Below are 15,909 nucleotides of genomic sequence, written 5' to 3' on the forward strand. Positions count from 1 at the left end.
GGCCTTCTGGCCTATTGGTCTCCTCCCTCGCTTGGCGTTTCACACCGTTCTCATTATTGTTATTACTATACTGATCTTCTGGCTTCTGAACATTGGCACGATCAACGACCACCAATCCGGATCATCCCTATAACTTCGACTTCTTCGTTTATCGACTCACCTGGCTTTTGACCTCGGCTTTCTTCACGATCATTTGATTGTCTTTGGACTGGCGTCACGACTATTTCATTCTTCTCAACGAGTTACAGTTCTGTTTCTTGTTCATTTTATTCGTTCAACCCTATATGAGCTGTTGACCAGCCCTTAGACTATCCAACAGGCAACCGCACCTATCCCAGTGGGGTAGAAAGCAAGGGCTTGTTGGGGAACCTCATGGGCCAGCAGACCCCTTCCGTTGTTTGTCTTCATTCCTGTTTAACTGTAACAGAAGAAAGAATTGTGCCTCCGCTTCAAAGCGTGAGTAAATAAATCCATTCTTTGTTTGAAACCATACGCATCGGTGCCTCTCAGACTCCGTCACCGCTAATCCCACCTGTTCGTGCTCCAATCCGCCACCACCCGTCCGCCCAACCGTGACACCGTGAGCTTGGTTTACTAACTCCGGGACACTAAGGTCATCTAATAAAAATATATCAGATTGACCCCAAAACCTTGCCTGTCTATGTCCTTAGACCAACATAGCTAAAACCTACACACATACAAGTATCACAAGTTTTGCTTTGAACAGTTTGAGGTGTCATTTCACAGAAACCCCTGCACCTATCTCCTTGAAACCTGGCAGGCTTCATGGCCTGAGAAGGGGCTACTATCCCTGTTGTCATCTGAATCAGCCAAAAAATGACTAAGTTGTAAGTAAGTATTTTAGTGATTCCTCATAGTCGATGGCCAAATCTCAAATCAGTGTTGAAATTGTGAAACAGTTTTGTGCTAATCAAAATCGGGACAGTGATCCAAAACACTGAATTGAATTACTGTCCCTCCAAAATGGCCGAATCTGATTCCAAATTGGAGCACAGCCGTTTCGCACAGCCCTAGCATGAAACATATTCATTTACCTGGTAAATGTTTCCATCTAGTCTATCTTTCTGATCATCATCAAGAACCTTAAAACGTCCCATGGATTAGGGATGCTGAGTTCTTCAGCACTCTTGGAAAGGTCATAATTTTGCAAGCCTCATTCTTGGCTTTTCATTCCTTTCAATACAAAGGAGGAAGAAATCCATTCTTAAATCATGGCTATCAATTTTAAATTTTCAAGTTTATAAAACCTGGGAATGTGGTTATTCTAGAGAAAATCTAAAGTTAATTATAGGGCAACGATAAAAAAAAGAGACCGTTACTAGATGGTACTATTAGAAAATTAATAGCCTTAGTATACAGTGCAATGCAAAATGGGTAAAAAAAATGAAGTTTTGAGAATTCATTCCAAATTACTCCAAGTATTTCTAGTTGTTCAGGAGGGAAAAAGTACACATTAAGTTGCCCTTGCAGCTGAAGTTTTTTTGACATATTCAGAGGCAAGCTAACAAAATTAAATTACTATTATGAATATAAATTGAAGTATGTAGCTACCTCGCAAATAATTAGTCAAACCTGAGTATCACCAGTCATCTGGTCTCTCACAGCCTATTGCCTTAACTTTCCCTAGCTACAGCCAAGTTCTGTACCTAAAACCTAAAGTTCATTTATTGTCACAAACTGCTTAATATCAAGTTATATCTGCTAGGTGAATTTGCAGGGCAACATCACAATTAACTGATCAGTTAGCAAATAATTACTGAAGATCATTACACGTTTCTTTTATAAGGCAAACTGCAGCAGGAAAAAAAGAGAATATACTCATGAGACTTGTCAGGTGCTTACTTTGAGTCTGGGACTTTGAAGTAAAGCTAGAGCCTGAGTATAACCTACTTAATGTTCTATTCCCATGGTACAATTTATTGTATCGACTGCATGAGTTTCTTCTGCGTACAGTAGCTTCTAGCATGTGCTTATGAAATTGGAAGACAAAAGGTAGGAAGAAAGGAGGGTTAGAAGGTAGTTGTAACACAGGGGTAATGCCATTAAGGATGGATTAAAGAGGTTTTTCTGTGGGATGAAATAACCTCTCCTACCTTCAGTTAAACATTATGCTATGTTAAAAGTTACAATAATTGTTGTTCTTTCCACTCATATTTGCCACTAAGTAAGTTTCACCTTTGGATATTAAATTAGCTCACCTAAATATACAAAAAGGGCTAAAGTATAAATTCAAGCCCCTCCAAACTTAAACCTGTGGCACCACCCCTAGTGAAGCAATTGGACCAAGTGTCACTTAGGCACCTGGCAAACATCAATCAATCACGTCTTAAGTAGCAACCCAGCCACAACTTATTGCAATTATGATGCAATAACACAAGAATAAGCTACAAAGTTACTACACAAGATGTGTAATAAATTTGTACCTGGTTCCCATCATGCTTTAAATTGCACATGTGGCCAGGCATCAGCTGATCAGGGCTCCCTGCCTTGGGAGCACACAGAAGCCTTTCACTCCCCTGTGCTCCTAAGTCTGGGAGTACTAATCAGTTGGGTGCTGCTCCCAGCTGCAGGGGCACATCAGAGTCAAGGGCTCCAGGGTGCCCCCAAGGTTGGGAGCAGCAGTCTGCTGATCAGTGCTCCCTGCCATAGAGGGAGATCAGTGCCCTTGATTCTGATGTATTCTGAAGGCTGGAAGCCACTGACTGGTTTGCTACGTGCCACTGCAGGGGAAACTTGGGATAACGATTCGATACCTGATCCCACAACCATGTCTCCTGCCATGAACAGGTAGCATGCCAGGAAGCACAACTGTTGGGATTGTGCATCAGATGCCATGAATTTCCTGTCTATCGCTGTTTGGCCTGCATTCTTCTTGTGGTATTTTCAGGACTGATCAGAATCAAACATAAGAGTTAAAAAGGAACAACAGCTAACATTCTTTACCCAATACAGAATTTCCTTAATAGGAAAGTAATAAACCCAACTGACATCCTTCCTCAATTTGGTATAGGACAGATATTCCTTGAGAAAGCAACAACTTTTCCACCAAATCATTTACTAGCAGGGCAATAATTTTTACTAGGAGTTTTATAGTTTGTATATTAAATATCACTATACCTTTGCTGTGCATATTTTCACGCTTCACAAATGGTATGTCATCATGCACCTGCAACAAATGTTGATGCTGAAAAATACAGTGAGTAGATATCCTTCCCTCCCCAAAATAAATGTAAGTTTAGACCATTTTCTTGAATTCACTTCCTTTTATTGCAGTGACCCCTGTACAAAGTAGCAACTGCAATATTCAAATGTTAAAACATTAGAAAAGCATTTTTGTGTGACAGTTACAGTACAGTTTTATCAAATATTACATTTTCAAATCCAGTGGATAACGAAATACCCACCAAAGCTCAATCTTTAAATTATCTCCATAGTTCATTTTTTAAATATGTAATATCAGAAAAGCATATAAAAAGAATGTATGTAAAAGTAAAGAAACCTAGATACAAACACAAATGAACAGAACAAAAAACCCCCAAATAAATAGTTGATTTCTTCAGCTATTGTTTCTCTTTCTAAACCCATAAAAAGAAATTTCATCTACAGAAATAATGAATTATCATGTGTCAATGAAAACAATTTGTATTTCAAGTAATTAACAATGATTGGAACTAAAAAAAATTTGGCGTCAAAAATCAAAGTAGAAATTGGACTGACTGTCACTAGCTGACATCTGTTGCTAACAATTACAAGTAACTGCTGAAGTTTAGTAGAGAGCATTACATCCAATCTGGAAACTGCTGACCTGGTGTCTAGTGTTAGTGAAGTTTCGGGAGTGCATATGTGAAAAAGCATCCTACATTATTTCACAGACATTACCCGCCCCATCCCCATATGCATATTTAGATATATTTTATATAATCTTATACACATATATGCATGTATACACACACTTCATTTGGTTCTTGTGTTACAGATCACAAGCAATGGTTTCCTGAATGGGTTAAAAAAAAACCAAAAAACTTTAAGTGTACCTGTGCACATTTTCAAGATAGCAGCACTAAGTCAATGCCTCATGGTTCATCTGTTTAAAATGAAAACAAAACAAGAGGAAGAGACATGGCAATGGTTCCATGTTCACTGAATGAAATATCCCTACCACCCCAACAAGCACTGCAAAACCTGTAATAGACATAATGCTGCTGTTAGTTGCAAGTCTGATGCTCTTTCTTCCTGGAAAGAAACAGCACTTTATTTTTGTAATAAGTTCTAGGAGAATTTATCTTCCCAAGGTCTACCCTGGCATTAAGTTCACGTCATACATGACAACAAAACATGCTGCCCTTCTAAAAATTGAAGCAATTCAATAGATGCAGATCCACACTGGTGGAAACCAGCAGCAAAAAAAAAAGGAGGAGATCATTTTGCTGTTTACCAGTAACGTATACTGCACTAAGTAGAATGTATTTTGCTCTCTCCATTTGTAACCATTTGAAACTATCTTGCCACATGACAACTAACAGTTTTGCCATTCAAAAAGGAACTATTACTGAGCATCTACATTTGTTTTTATGGTTAGCAGTAAAATACACCTTTTCCTATGCATCAGTGAAAAATCACTGAAACACTACTAAGTTGACGTAGTAATATGCCTAGTATCAACACCAAAGGTTGTGAAATGTTTTTAGGTAATCCTTTCTTGCAAAAGGGACAGAAATTAAAAATATAGTTCACATTATTAACCTCTGCTTCAAGGCATAAGTGAAGTTTCTTGTGTAGGTGTCCATAGTAGACTAAGTTATGACGTAGTCAAAACACACATGGGAGGAGGGGGACACACATTGGCAGTTTTCTTAAACATGAGAAGTGTGTAAAATACATATTGATTAAATCTAAATTTCTAGATGATCAAACCTGAGTATTTAATAAGACTTAATGTTTTCTGACAACTGAATGAATTGACCTAAAAACATCTCCCCTAATAACTAATGGTCCATTTAACCATTTGATGAAAAGTTTGAGAACTTTAGCTTTTACATTTTATCTATTGGATGACCTAGTACAAGTCCACATAGTGTTTACTGTATTCTGTTAGATGGCATCACATAGCTTGTGTTTCTTCCTGAGCCTCATGTTAACCTATTTATTTATTTTAAATAAGTGACACCAAGATCTGAAGGTCAGGAACTAGGACAGGTCCTTCTTTGTTTAAATACAACCCCTCTCCCCCTCCCCCAAACACAAACTAGAATACTCCAATTTTTTGTCAGCAGTCTAGAACAGGAATACAGTTTCATGTCAGAGCTACAGAGTAGACTGACACGCTAACCTTCACCAAGGTAGCCAGTTGTACATGTTTCATTAATGGCAAAGAAGTACACAATGTCAAATTTGAGAAAAGGGTCCTCCTCATTTATCTAGTACAATTAATTTATTAAGTTGTACAAATTTAGTAGTACAAAGTTTTGGACAACATCATTATGAACTTGTTTTTTATTCCAACTGACCTGCCCCAATCCTCACCTTTGTTTCAAATCTAACAGATATCATAAAAAAACAAACATTCTGAACAATAGAAAACATACAGTACTAAAAACTAACAGCTTGATGGAAGACCGAAAAGCAGCATTCATTTTATTGTAAGATGGAAGAGACTAAAAACTAAAGGAAGTTTGACCTAAAGTCTTAGTTGAAGGCAGATTTTGACATTCTATATAAATTTATAAAATAGGGTGTATGGATGAAATTTGGTTAATTTCAGAAGGCACCTCAAGGCTAAAAGGCTTTTATAAATCTATACTCCTTTCATTGATCAAAAATAAAACACTTTTATTGCTGCTATTCAAGTAGCAAAGAAAAAGCTTGTTTTCTTGTTCTTCAGTCTAACAAGGAATCCTCCCCCATTAAGCAAGATTAAGTTACAGAAGATTTAGAATGAAACTGAAGATTTCACAACTTTAGAAATACAGTGATGTTCCTTGTGTGCTTTCAAGTCAGTGGAATAGTGAAAGAAGAGTCCTTTTGCCTTTGTGATGTAAATAATCTACAGAACATTTCAGTCACTCTCCTGTAGGCACAAGAGTACCATTTCATCACAGCTGTCTGTTGTGCAGTACATTTAGGAATAGAAAGTAAGAACACTCTGATGATTCCCACGAACAAGGAGAACCGGTGGCAGGTCTTTTGATAGGGCTTCTAGCCAAGCCATGTACAGTGCACTAGATACTGCACTTTTTCTTGCAAGTGGCAGACTCCTGGAATTCAAAGAACAAAGTTTAAAAATGACATCAAGCTAGCAGTAGTGCTGTATCAGTGAGAAAAATAATTAAATAAAAGATAAATTAAAGTAAACATTCAGTAATTTCCAGCCCACACTTTGTCCCCCCACCTTTTCTTTTTCTTACACGGTTGTATTTAATGAATTGATACTTCTGAGCACACAGAAGTTAAATTACCTTAACTCAAAAATCATTCAAGCAGTGCAGTCTTCTTAAATGCACTAAACTGCACTCTACTTCTGACCTCTAAGTTCACCTACCCACTCTCTCCACTCCTGAAATTTTGGCCTCCACTCCAACAAACTTCAAGCTAGGGATCACCATTTCACTCAAGTGGACGACTCTCCCCAGTTTACGATTTAAATATTACTTTCGTTTCTGAGTGCAATATCTTGGTATCTCATTATCCTTCTTACTGGACCCCTAGGAAGCACCCTCCAATTCTCACCCCACTGAAACCACTTAGAATATTACATGTACTGCTCCAATTTAGCTTCCTCTGCTTCAGAAAAAAACCACAGAAAACTTTTTACATAACTTGTAAAAGAGGATAGACTGTGCCACAGGAAAAAGTTTCTACACTGAAGGACTTGCAGTACAAAAGACGGTTATCATAGAGATCTGACAAATGCATGGTAACTTTAACTGGAAGAAGCTTCAGAGATCAGGTTGCAAGGAGGAATCTGAAGATGACTGAGAGCAGGTAATGTACAAGGAGCAGAAGGCACGTACGAGTCAAGCCAAAACTGCAGAGCATTATCTGTGCTAAACTGCAAACTGCAGCACAACGCACAGAGATCAATGCAAGCTAGCTCATGTATCAGACAAGCTAGCTCATGTATTAGAAGCCATTTAAATGTGGTATTAATGGAGTATGCATGGACTCATTCATTGTGCTTCTCAGCATGGTAAACTACTTTTGGTGCTTAAAACTAGCTTGTTTGAAGCTTGATACCTCCAATACCTATTCTACACCTATTATCCTAAATGTCATTATAGTGCATCTAACTATGGCCATTACTCCAAATGCAAAAACAAAGAATATTTATATTTTTTATTTACACACAGAAAAGTCACCACTACTTACATTACAATTATATTAGCTGTACTTGAATGTTCTTTCAGCAGCTCATTTAGCCTAAGCTGGCGGTGGGTCTGTAATAAAAGTAGAAACCCGCCCCCACAACAAATTCATTAGGAAGAACTCTTTTTTAAAAAACAATCCAAAATGAAGTAGAGATCATTCCATTTAAGAAGCATGCAAGAGGATGCCTAAAATTATAACAACATCTATATTTCCTCTCTTTCAAGTTTTTAACACCGTGCTCAGGTTTGTAACACACACGCTGCTTCAGGCCTTAAAAATGTTATGCAGCAATATTTTCAAACCAAATCACAAGGCAGCTGATAGCAGGAGCTGTGTTTTTGTGTAGAGACCAGATCTTTCACCTCCTCAGCTACTAGAGATCTTCCAAAATTCTGTCCCAAACTCTCCTCAATCAATTTCTAGTTAGTAGCTGTTGTGAAGTCCAACCTCCCAGCTCCCCCTGCCAAACTTCTGGCTATTAAGACAGAAAGATATTTCTGTTTCTCCTGTACAGAGTCCTTCTCATAATAAGGTTCCACCACTCTAGCCTCCTTCAGCTTCCTAGATCCTAACTGGACATCCTCTACACTTTTATTCATCCCTCACCCAAAGCAATTTTTGTGGAAGTCTTTTTCCTCCAAGTCCCAGAACCTCTTTCCGTTAATCTGAATTCGTGTAGCTAGTCTTGTTAACCTCCCTCTGCTGCTGCCTGCAGACTCCTGAAAGAGTACTGCACTGATTCACATAGAGGTTAGCAAAGGGGCAGTTCAGAAACTGGAATTCTCTATAGCAGAGCACGTGTATGCATTTTACTGTACTTGCAAAATGTACACTGAAAATCAGGTTTTACACCAGTAGCTTCCAACAAAACCATGCACACAGTAAACATCCTGCACTGAAACACTGCTGTAATCAATGTTTTTGCATAACCGACTACTGTTCCAATTCCTTAGGTTTCAGATCCAAATATATCAAAACAAGAATCCAAAGCAGAGGAGGGCAAGTGGTGGAACGTACCTAGGGAAAGACTTCGAAAAACTTCAGTAACTGAACTGTTAAGTAACCTTTCTTCCTTGCGTGAACTCCACTTGCTTGGAGATTCTTGGACAGTATACTAGTAAGAAGTGTGTACTAATCCTTGTAAGGGGACTGGTTGCAGGACTATTTTACCAAAGGAGGCACCTGATGCACATCACTTGACACACAAGTGCAGACTGCCTTAAGAAGGGGGATAACAATACCATGCTGCTAACGTCTCTTTTAGGAGATATTTTAAGAGTATAAAGGTAGCCAGGACCTTAGTTATATGAGGTTTGGTCTTGATTGAGAAGTCAGGTAAGGCAAAGGCAATTTAGTAGATATTAGAGCAACTAAAACAGTCCCCAAAGAGGACATTATTATGGGGTAGAAACAGTTTTGCTTTTGTATAGACCACAATCATTTCAACTATTCTCTAGCGTAGGTTGCTATCCAAGTGTTTTCTGTTTATCCAGAGTCCCATTGTTCAGAACAGATTAATATTCTATTTAGAGAGATTGCTAGACCCATTAGGAGTGAGTGCATTTTACATGGCCGGTTGTCTAGACGCAGGAACACTTGTACACCCTGCTGGCTAATGTTAGCTGTGATTGCGGTCTAGTTCTTTGTTAAAAGCATCAAGAACATTTACAGAGGACAACACAACCACTGGTAAGGGCTACTGCCAATCAGGAATTTAAGAAATTGCAGGAAGTAATGGGGAAGAAGGTGGTTGGAGGTCAAGCAGCTTGCCCCTGCTGCCTGCCTTCCCTGCCTCTTGCTGCTTGTCCCCCCTGCTTGTGCCACCCTATACCACTCCCTGGCTCCCCCCTACTGCAGTCTCCCTCCCTATTTAGCCTCTGCCCCGACTCACCAACTACTACTGGACCAGGCTGCAGTCATGCACCATACACCAGGCTGGTGTAGGGACAGAGCCTGCCAGGTCCAGAGAAAGGGTAAGCAGAGGGATTGGAGGTGGGAAGACAGGGCAGAGGTTGTGGGTGCAGAGCAAGATGGGAGGAAGTGACAGCTGCTCCAAAGCTACAGGGGGGGGGAGGGGGGGGAGAAACAGCCACCCCACTGCCTTCTATTTTATTTCAAGATGGGGAGCTTTTCACCCTCTGCTCCCCATGCTAAAAAGGGGAAAAAGCCTCATCTTGGATTCAAGTAAATACAATAAAAGAGGTTTTCTTCTTGAGTAACCTCATGACAGATGTCCCTGAGAAGTGACAGGGAAAAAGGTAATGGAATTTGATCAAGTACTCAGTGGAAAAAAAAGATTCCAGCACCAATTTATCTATTTTCAAAGTATCTCATTTTATAATAGACTCTGGCACTCTTCCTACAAGGTGGGAAAGGCACAAAAAGTATGCATCCACCCCACAGTCATCAAAAGAAGTGCTAGCCAACAACAGAAGCAGCATGGACAGGTAGAGAATATAAAATCTGGTTCTCTCTCTAGTTTGATATTTGCATAATGATTCATGAATACTGGCAGTAAAATGGCAGGGGGAGCAGACAGCTGGTCTGACAAAACCAAAAATCATCAGTTAATCTCTTCTCCATCAGCACCTGGCAATTAAATTCTGAAGTGTAATGATATTGAAGAATAACATTTTCTGCCAAACATGTCCATGCATTTCATCTCTGAGCTGGAGTAAGTTTGGTTGTTGCTTTCTTTCACCAGCTACCGGGACTAGAGAATCTGGTGTGGGGTAAGTAAAAACACCCCACTTGGCCACAAGGAATAATAATATTTCTCTTTACAGCCTTAAGTGTTGGTAGAATAGTGTAAGAAGTCTATTATACACCAACTTGGCTGGCTGCAACAGATCCATCTTTTTGAAAGACAGCTTCGTTGGGCATAGAGGTATCCAAGAATATCTGTGAGTATGTGAAAGGGATCCGAAGAACTTCTGTATTTCTCCTCAATATAATCCTGGAGGATTATATTGAACAGAGGACACATTTTATGCCACCCTTTAGGCAAAGCTTATGGCATGATGATAGACACAGAGCCTCAGGAAGAGAGGCTTTCTCCTCCGAATGTATTTTTGGAGAGCTGGTCTTCAGACAGTGATGACTTGCATCTCTCAAGTTTGGGAATGTGGCCACAAGTACTGCAAGTAATAAGGGTCCTGTCCTGTGGGTTCCAACAATGCTAGCAGTCAGTTAAAGGACAATACCTTAGTTTTGTAAAGTTCAAGTTCATTATCTGTTATTCTCCAAGGCTCATCTTCTTTCATTTTATCTGCAACATCTTGTTCTTTATCATCTTCATGAAGCCTGAATGGCTCTATCATTTCTTCAAAAGCCGCAACACTAGAAGGATTATTAACAAAAATCTGTTTTTAATTTGGCTGTAAGTGCACAAATATAGAAAGTGATGCAAGATATGATTATTCCAAAAATTAAAAACCAAACCCAAACACTATGTGTACTGCAGGCTTATTATTAACAAGTAGTACTGTCAACTACAATTTTTCATTATTTATACCTAGAAATTCAGATAAATTATTAATTGATGCACATTTGAAAACTACAACCATAGTTAAAACAGTCATGGCAATGTTCTTGTCTGTCATATAATTTAATTAATAAATACAAATTTTCAGCTAGTCATAGAGGATCTCAAAAAATATAGAACTGCTACATTATTCTTGCCTAAGAAAATAGTCTACATGACAAGAGTTAACTATTGAATAGAGACGGAGATATAACCATAATATTTGATTTGTTTTGCTTTTTTTATTCAAATAGCTGATGGCAAGCTATCAACTTTCACAGTTAAAAGTCAAAGTTCATAATGGCACTGTATTCTATACATTAAAAGGCTACCATGGCTGCCTTAACTATGCCCTTTCTGCAGTTCTCTAGAGCAGGGTTTCCCAACCTTCTCCAGCCCAAGGCACACTTACATTAATAAAAATGTTCCATGACACACATGTTAAGGCATTCCCCATTCTTATACCTATTGTAGCTCATTGCCATGGCAAAATTCCATGGAGCACCTGTTCATTTCTGATGGCACACCTTTGTTAGGAAACCTGGTTAGGAACCACTGCTCTAGAGGCCACAACAACAATTTACACCCAAATCACTTGGATATTAGGCAAGAGACCTAAAGAAAATCTTAAAGTAGATAAAATAGCAGTAAATACATCTCCTATAAGCAAAACACATCCCAATGCCCACCTTGCCAACAGCAGCAGCAGCACGTTACAATACTGAATGGCAACTAAAACAGTCAATAAAACAAAGCTAGGCCAAGAAAGCATTATTTTCTCTGTTTTGACAAGTAGCCTTCATGACTGGCAACGTTAAATCCAAAACACTGTTACTAAATGAAACAAATATGTAATGTTACCAACTGAATTAACCACCTTCTGATGTTATCTACATAGTTTTCATTAGAGAATGAGTAACGTTTAACAGCTATGCATATAGTTAAAGGAAGCTTGTGAAGGAAAGTGTAATTAGCACCTACAAAAGGATATTCAATATTTAGTACAATTTATTAGCCTTCTTCAACTGTTTAATTTCAAGTAACGCTTTCCAACCCCAACAATCATGTTCGAGCCTGGAGACTGTTAACGGAGAGGGAAGGAAAAAGAACATTTTTCACTTTCATTAGTAGCATAATAAAAAAGGTTTTTACCAAAAAAGAACGACGAGTTTCAAGAATTCAACTAAAACCTATCTAAAAACTCACTTGTAAGAAAGTTTACAAGACTTAAGAAATGTAAGAAAAACTAAGACAGCCAATTTCACTCCAATCAATCAATCAATGAATCAACTCCAGTTAATCAATTTACCTTCAATTGATGAGAAATCTGAGTCCCTTTAAGTTTTGCTGAAAGATCTGAGATAAATGCATTTTACAGTTTAACTGTGCCACAGATTACAGACAACATGGTTTCTGAATGAAGTAAATCTTGGCGACACAAAGCCCTTGGCTTGAATGAACTCTTGAGGTTTGGAGTAGAAGTCAGCTGACTGGGGCTCCCAGCCTTGGGGTGCATGAGAATCAAGAGCTCTAGTGCACCCTCAAGGTGGGGAGTGCTGACCTGCTGACTGGCTTGCTACTTGCTGGTGCAGGAGATCTCCATGATCCTGGGCTCTACTACACCAGCAAGTAGCAAGCCAGTCAGCTGATCAGCACTCCCCACCTGGAGGGCACATTGGAGCTCTTGACTGACGCAAGCTCATGATACAGGGCTCCCCCTGTACTGGCAATGTGGCACAGTCGGGAACTGATCCCCAACCCCACAATCATACTGCTTGCCATGCATGTGTAGCATTCCATGAAGCACAATTGTTGGGATCATGCATCAGATCCCATGGTGCCTTTAACTGAGTGTCTGCCAGAGGCCTAAGTCAGCCACATTATTCAAGCTTAAAAAAGCTCACTTTGTAAGGTTTCTATATAAAATTCCTTGGAGGATTCCAGAAAAAAAGTTTGAAATTGCACCTTTGATCTTTAAGGCCAAGTACAAACAATCAAAAAGCCCAAGACTAAATTGATCCAATCTTCGCAGGTTAGTCTAAACTGTGTATATTAACACTGACAAGTGAACAGACATTTACTTTTGATTCTGGAAATGCAGCCACATGCCTGCAGTGGCCCAAGCCAGAAGGTGAAGTGGTGGGGTAAGGTATGCTAAAGCATACCACTCTGCTCAGCTGGAGCAGATAGCTTGGGCCAAAGCTAGCCAACCCCACCCTGCCAGGAGGGTTTTGTGGGGGAGGTGTACAGCATCCTGGGATGCTGGGGGACTAAGTTACCTTGAATCTGGAGGGAATCTGGGACAGAATTTCAATAAACCGATTTCATCTACATTGGTTAAGTCTGATACTACATCCATCAAGGTGTATTTTAAACAGGTTTCGGCCATTTGGAAAGCAGTTTATGGCCACTGAACTTCTGCTGTGTTACAGGTTTCAACTAAATTTCCAATCACTTATACAAGTTTGTGTATAATATCTGTCCCTATCATAAATCAGGTATATTGATTTAGCCAGAGAATCAGGCACTTCATTTCCTTAAATTTAAATATAGCTACGACAATGAATTTCTGTTTCTTTTTCAGTTAAGACAGAATTACTTCAGTTTCTGCTGACATGGGGGAGGGGGTGCACACGCATCTCTCCAATTACAAGATTAAGCCAGTAGTAGGATTCTTGACACTAAATCTAAATATGAATCCCATCTCTCATATTATTCTGAAAGACTACATCTTTGTAAACACCAAGTTGAGTTACAAAAGCACTCATTTAACATTTAGAAACATTCAGTATTGCTGCAACTTGGAACAAAACATTCAGAATTTAACTGAAAAATGATGCATTTTACCAAAAATAATCTTACTTTTCCTTCTTTGGCTTTGTATTAATATCTCCAAGAACCATGATATCTGAGAAGTCTATCCGAAATTTGCTAAGTAGAGTAGCCATTCTAAATAGAAAAATAAATAGATAAAAAATTGTTGTATAGTACATTTGTAAATGTATTTAAGCTATGTATTTACAGTATTTAAAAAAAGCACTTCAAATATTCTTATGGACTTCACAAGACAAAATAGACATAGACTTGGTTTTTTGACACATTTGGGACCCAGTGGCCACATCCACACAGTCAGCATCTCATTTCATTACTACTGCACTATAGCACTGCATGGCAGGAAGTATGACATGACGCTACTGCACAGTAGTCGTGAGCTACTGTGCAGTCAGCATCACCTAAAAGCCATTCAGCAACACTACTCCACAGCAACTCAGTGCTGTTTATACAAGTACTAAATTACTGCACAGTAACGACTGCACAGTCAGCGTCTTGTGTAGATGCAGCCCCGATAAGTGAATGGTAGGGAGAAGCAGGAGAACAAGTTAGAGTTCTGCTAAAACTAAATATTTTCTTCGGATGTCAGCATACTTTGAGGGCTCAATTGTAAATATTTGTAAAATTATTAGAAAAGATAAGAACTGAAGCCATATAGAAATCTTCCCATAAAGCCTTTGAGAAATGTGGACGTGAAAGAGAGCTCACAAAATGAACGAGAAGCCATGGCTTTATAAACAAAACCATGCACCCTCCAGGCAGATAAGTCACAAAAACACTGTATCAAAGGATGCAGTTGGAGAATTGGTACAGCTTGATGGATTCAAGCCAATTCAGTTTTGGGGCAAGGAGATTACAGTAGCTGCATCAAAAAAGAGCCATAGACCCAAGCTTACTTGTACACCAGATAGCTGCTTTGAAAGCAGAAGCAGCTGACTTACTAACATTTGGAATCCCCAGTACTATAAATGTATCCTTAAGTTACATGCTATGTTTTTCATAAAAAAAAAAAAAAAAGACGACATGAAAAGTGCTATGCCTTAAAAACCTACAGCAATTGGCTTTTACTGACCAATGCCGTAATAATAATGATGATCATAGTCATCATTAGTCCATACGGATCAAATAAGGTGGACCCTTAACGATCAGACCACACATGGGCTGTGTGCAGATGAGCATGGATGTTTGGTTCCCCAGAAACACATAGCAGCTGTACACCTTGTGCTGCTACTTGTCCTCAGAGAATGCCTGTGCCACACGTGCTCTGGAGCACAGCAGGTTACCCCAGATGGGGCAGTGGAGGCCAGGGCCAGCAACTCTGCTGGCCCCAGCAGCCTTAGCTGGGGTCCTGGGGGCTGGGGAAGCTGCAGCTGCAGCGCTCCCACAGCGGGAAGCCTAAATTGGCAGCCAGACCGTGACCCCCACCACCTAGGCTCCGATTTTGGGAGGCACGCACTGCTGCCATGTGTGCCACTCCGCTTATTTTCCCTGTGCACAGAAAACTCCTGAATGTGCAGTTTGCCACATACTGCACAGCCATGCTCATCTGGACATGGCCATAGGGGTTATACAAACACTTGCGCATTACCCCAAAAGAATGTGAACATCATCCTAAACTAGGAGTACAATACAATCATGTTGTATGTTACATTATTTAGTAACAATGGATTCCAATTCTTCAATATTCTCAAATACGATAGGAAGAGCCATTTAAAAATATGCAAACTGAGCACAGCTACCACCTAATATCAAAAAACCCACAAACAGAACAGTTTTAAGGTTAACTTACGCTCTCCTATCATGATCTATCCTGTTTATTTTTCCACCAATAAAAACTCTGATCTTACAGTCTTTCCATTTCTTCTTCGTTGTCAGAAGATAAGGAATCAACAATGTCAAACCTGCATTAGACAAATAGTTAGGAATATCTTAATTTTAAACTGTGAAATTTTTACATTGTACGACTGAAAATACCCATCACCTAGTGCTTTCAACATCAGAACATTTCTACTAACGTCTGGGTAAAATAACTTACCTCCATCATCAAAAAGCCACCAAACATCAATATTGTTTTTTCCTTGTTTCTTCTGAAACTGAGTACTAGCATCAAGAAGTCTTTGGTCAGTCAAGTTTAAGGGAGAAGAATGACCTTTAGAGTCTGGCAAACG

At 39.3% G+C, this 15,909-nt stretch overlaps 1 protein-coding gene across 2 annotated transcripts in view; it reads right to left on the bottom strand.

Moving 5' to 3' along the window:
• Positions 1–3,272: 3,272 nt before the first annotated feature.
• The window catches only part of SLC12A2 (solute carrier family 12 member 2), a 102,607-nt gene continuing 89,970 nt past the window's right edge, over positions 3,273–15,909 (bottom strand). For both annotated transcript variants that reach the window (XM_019555038.1, XM_019555037.1), the window contains 6 exons: positions 15,777–15,899; positions 15,531–15,642; positions 13,772–13,858; positions 10,590–10,725; positions 7,387–7,454; positions 3,273–6,275 (listed from right to left, as the gene is read on the bottom strand). In XM_019555038.1, coding sequence (XP_019410583.1) covers positions 6,140–6,275; positions 7,387–7,454; positions 10,590–10,725; positions 13,772–13,858; positions 15,531–15,642; positions 15,777–15,899 — 662 coding nt within the window. In that variant the 3' untranslated portion in view covers positions 3,273–6,139. The remainder of the gene's footprint in view (positions 6,276–7,386; positions 7,455–10,589; positions 10,726–13,771; positions 13,859–15,530; positions 15,643–15,776; positions 15,900–15,909) is intronic.

The sequence above is a fragment of the Crocodylus porosus genome, unplaced genomic scaffold, assembly GCF_001723895.1.
Source record: "Crocodylus porosus isolate Cpor-Errol unplaced genomic scaffold, CroPor_comp1, whole genome shotgun sequence".
Classification (NCBI taxonomy): Eukaryota; Metazoa; Chordata; order Crocodylia; family Crocodylidae; genus Crocodylus; species Crocodylus porosus.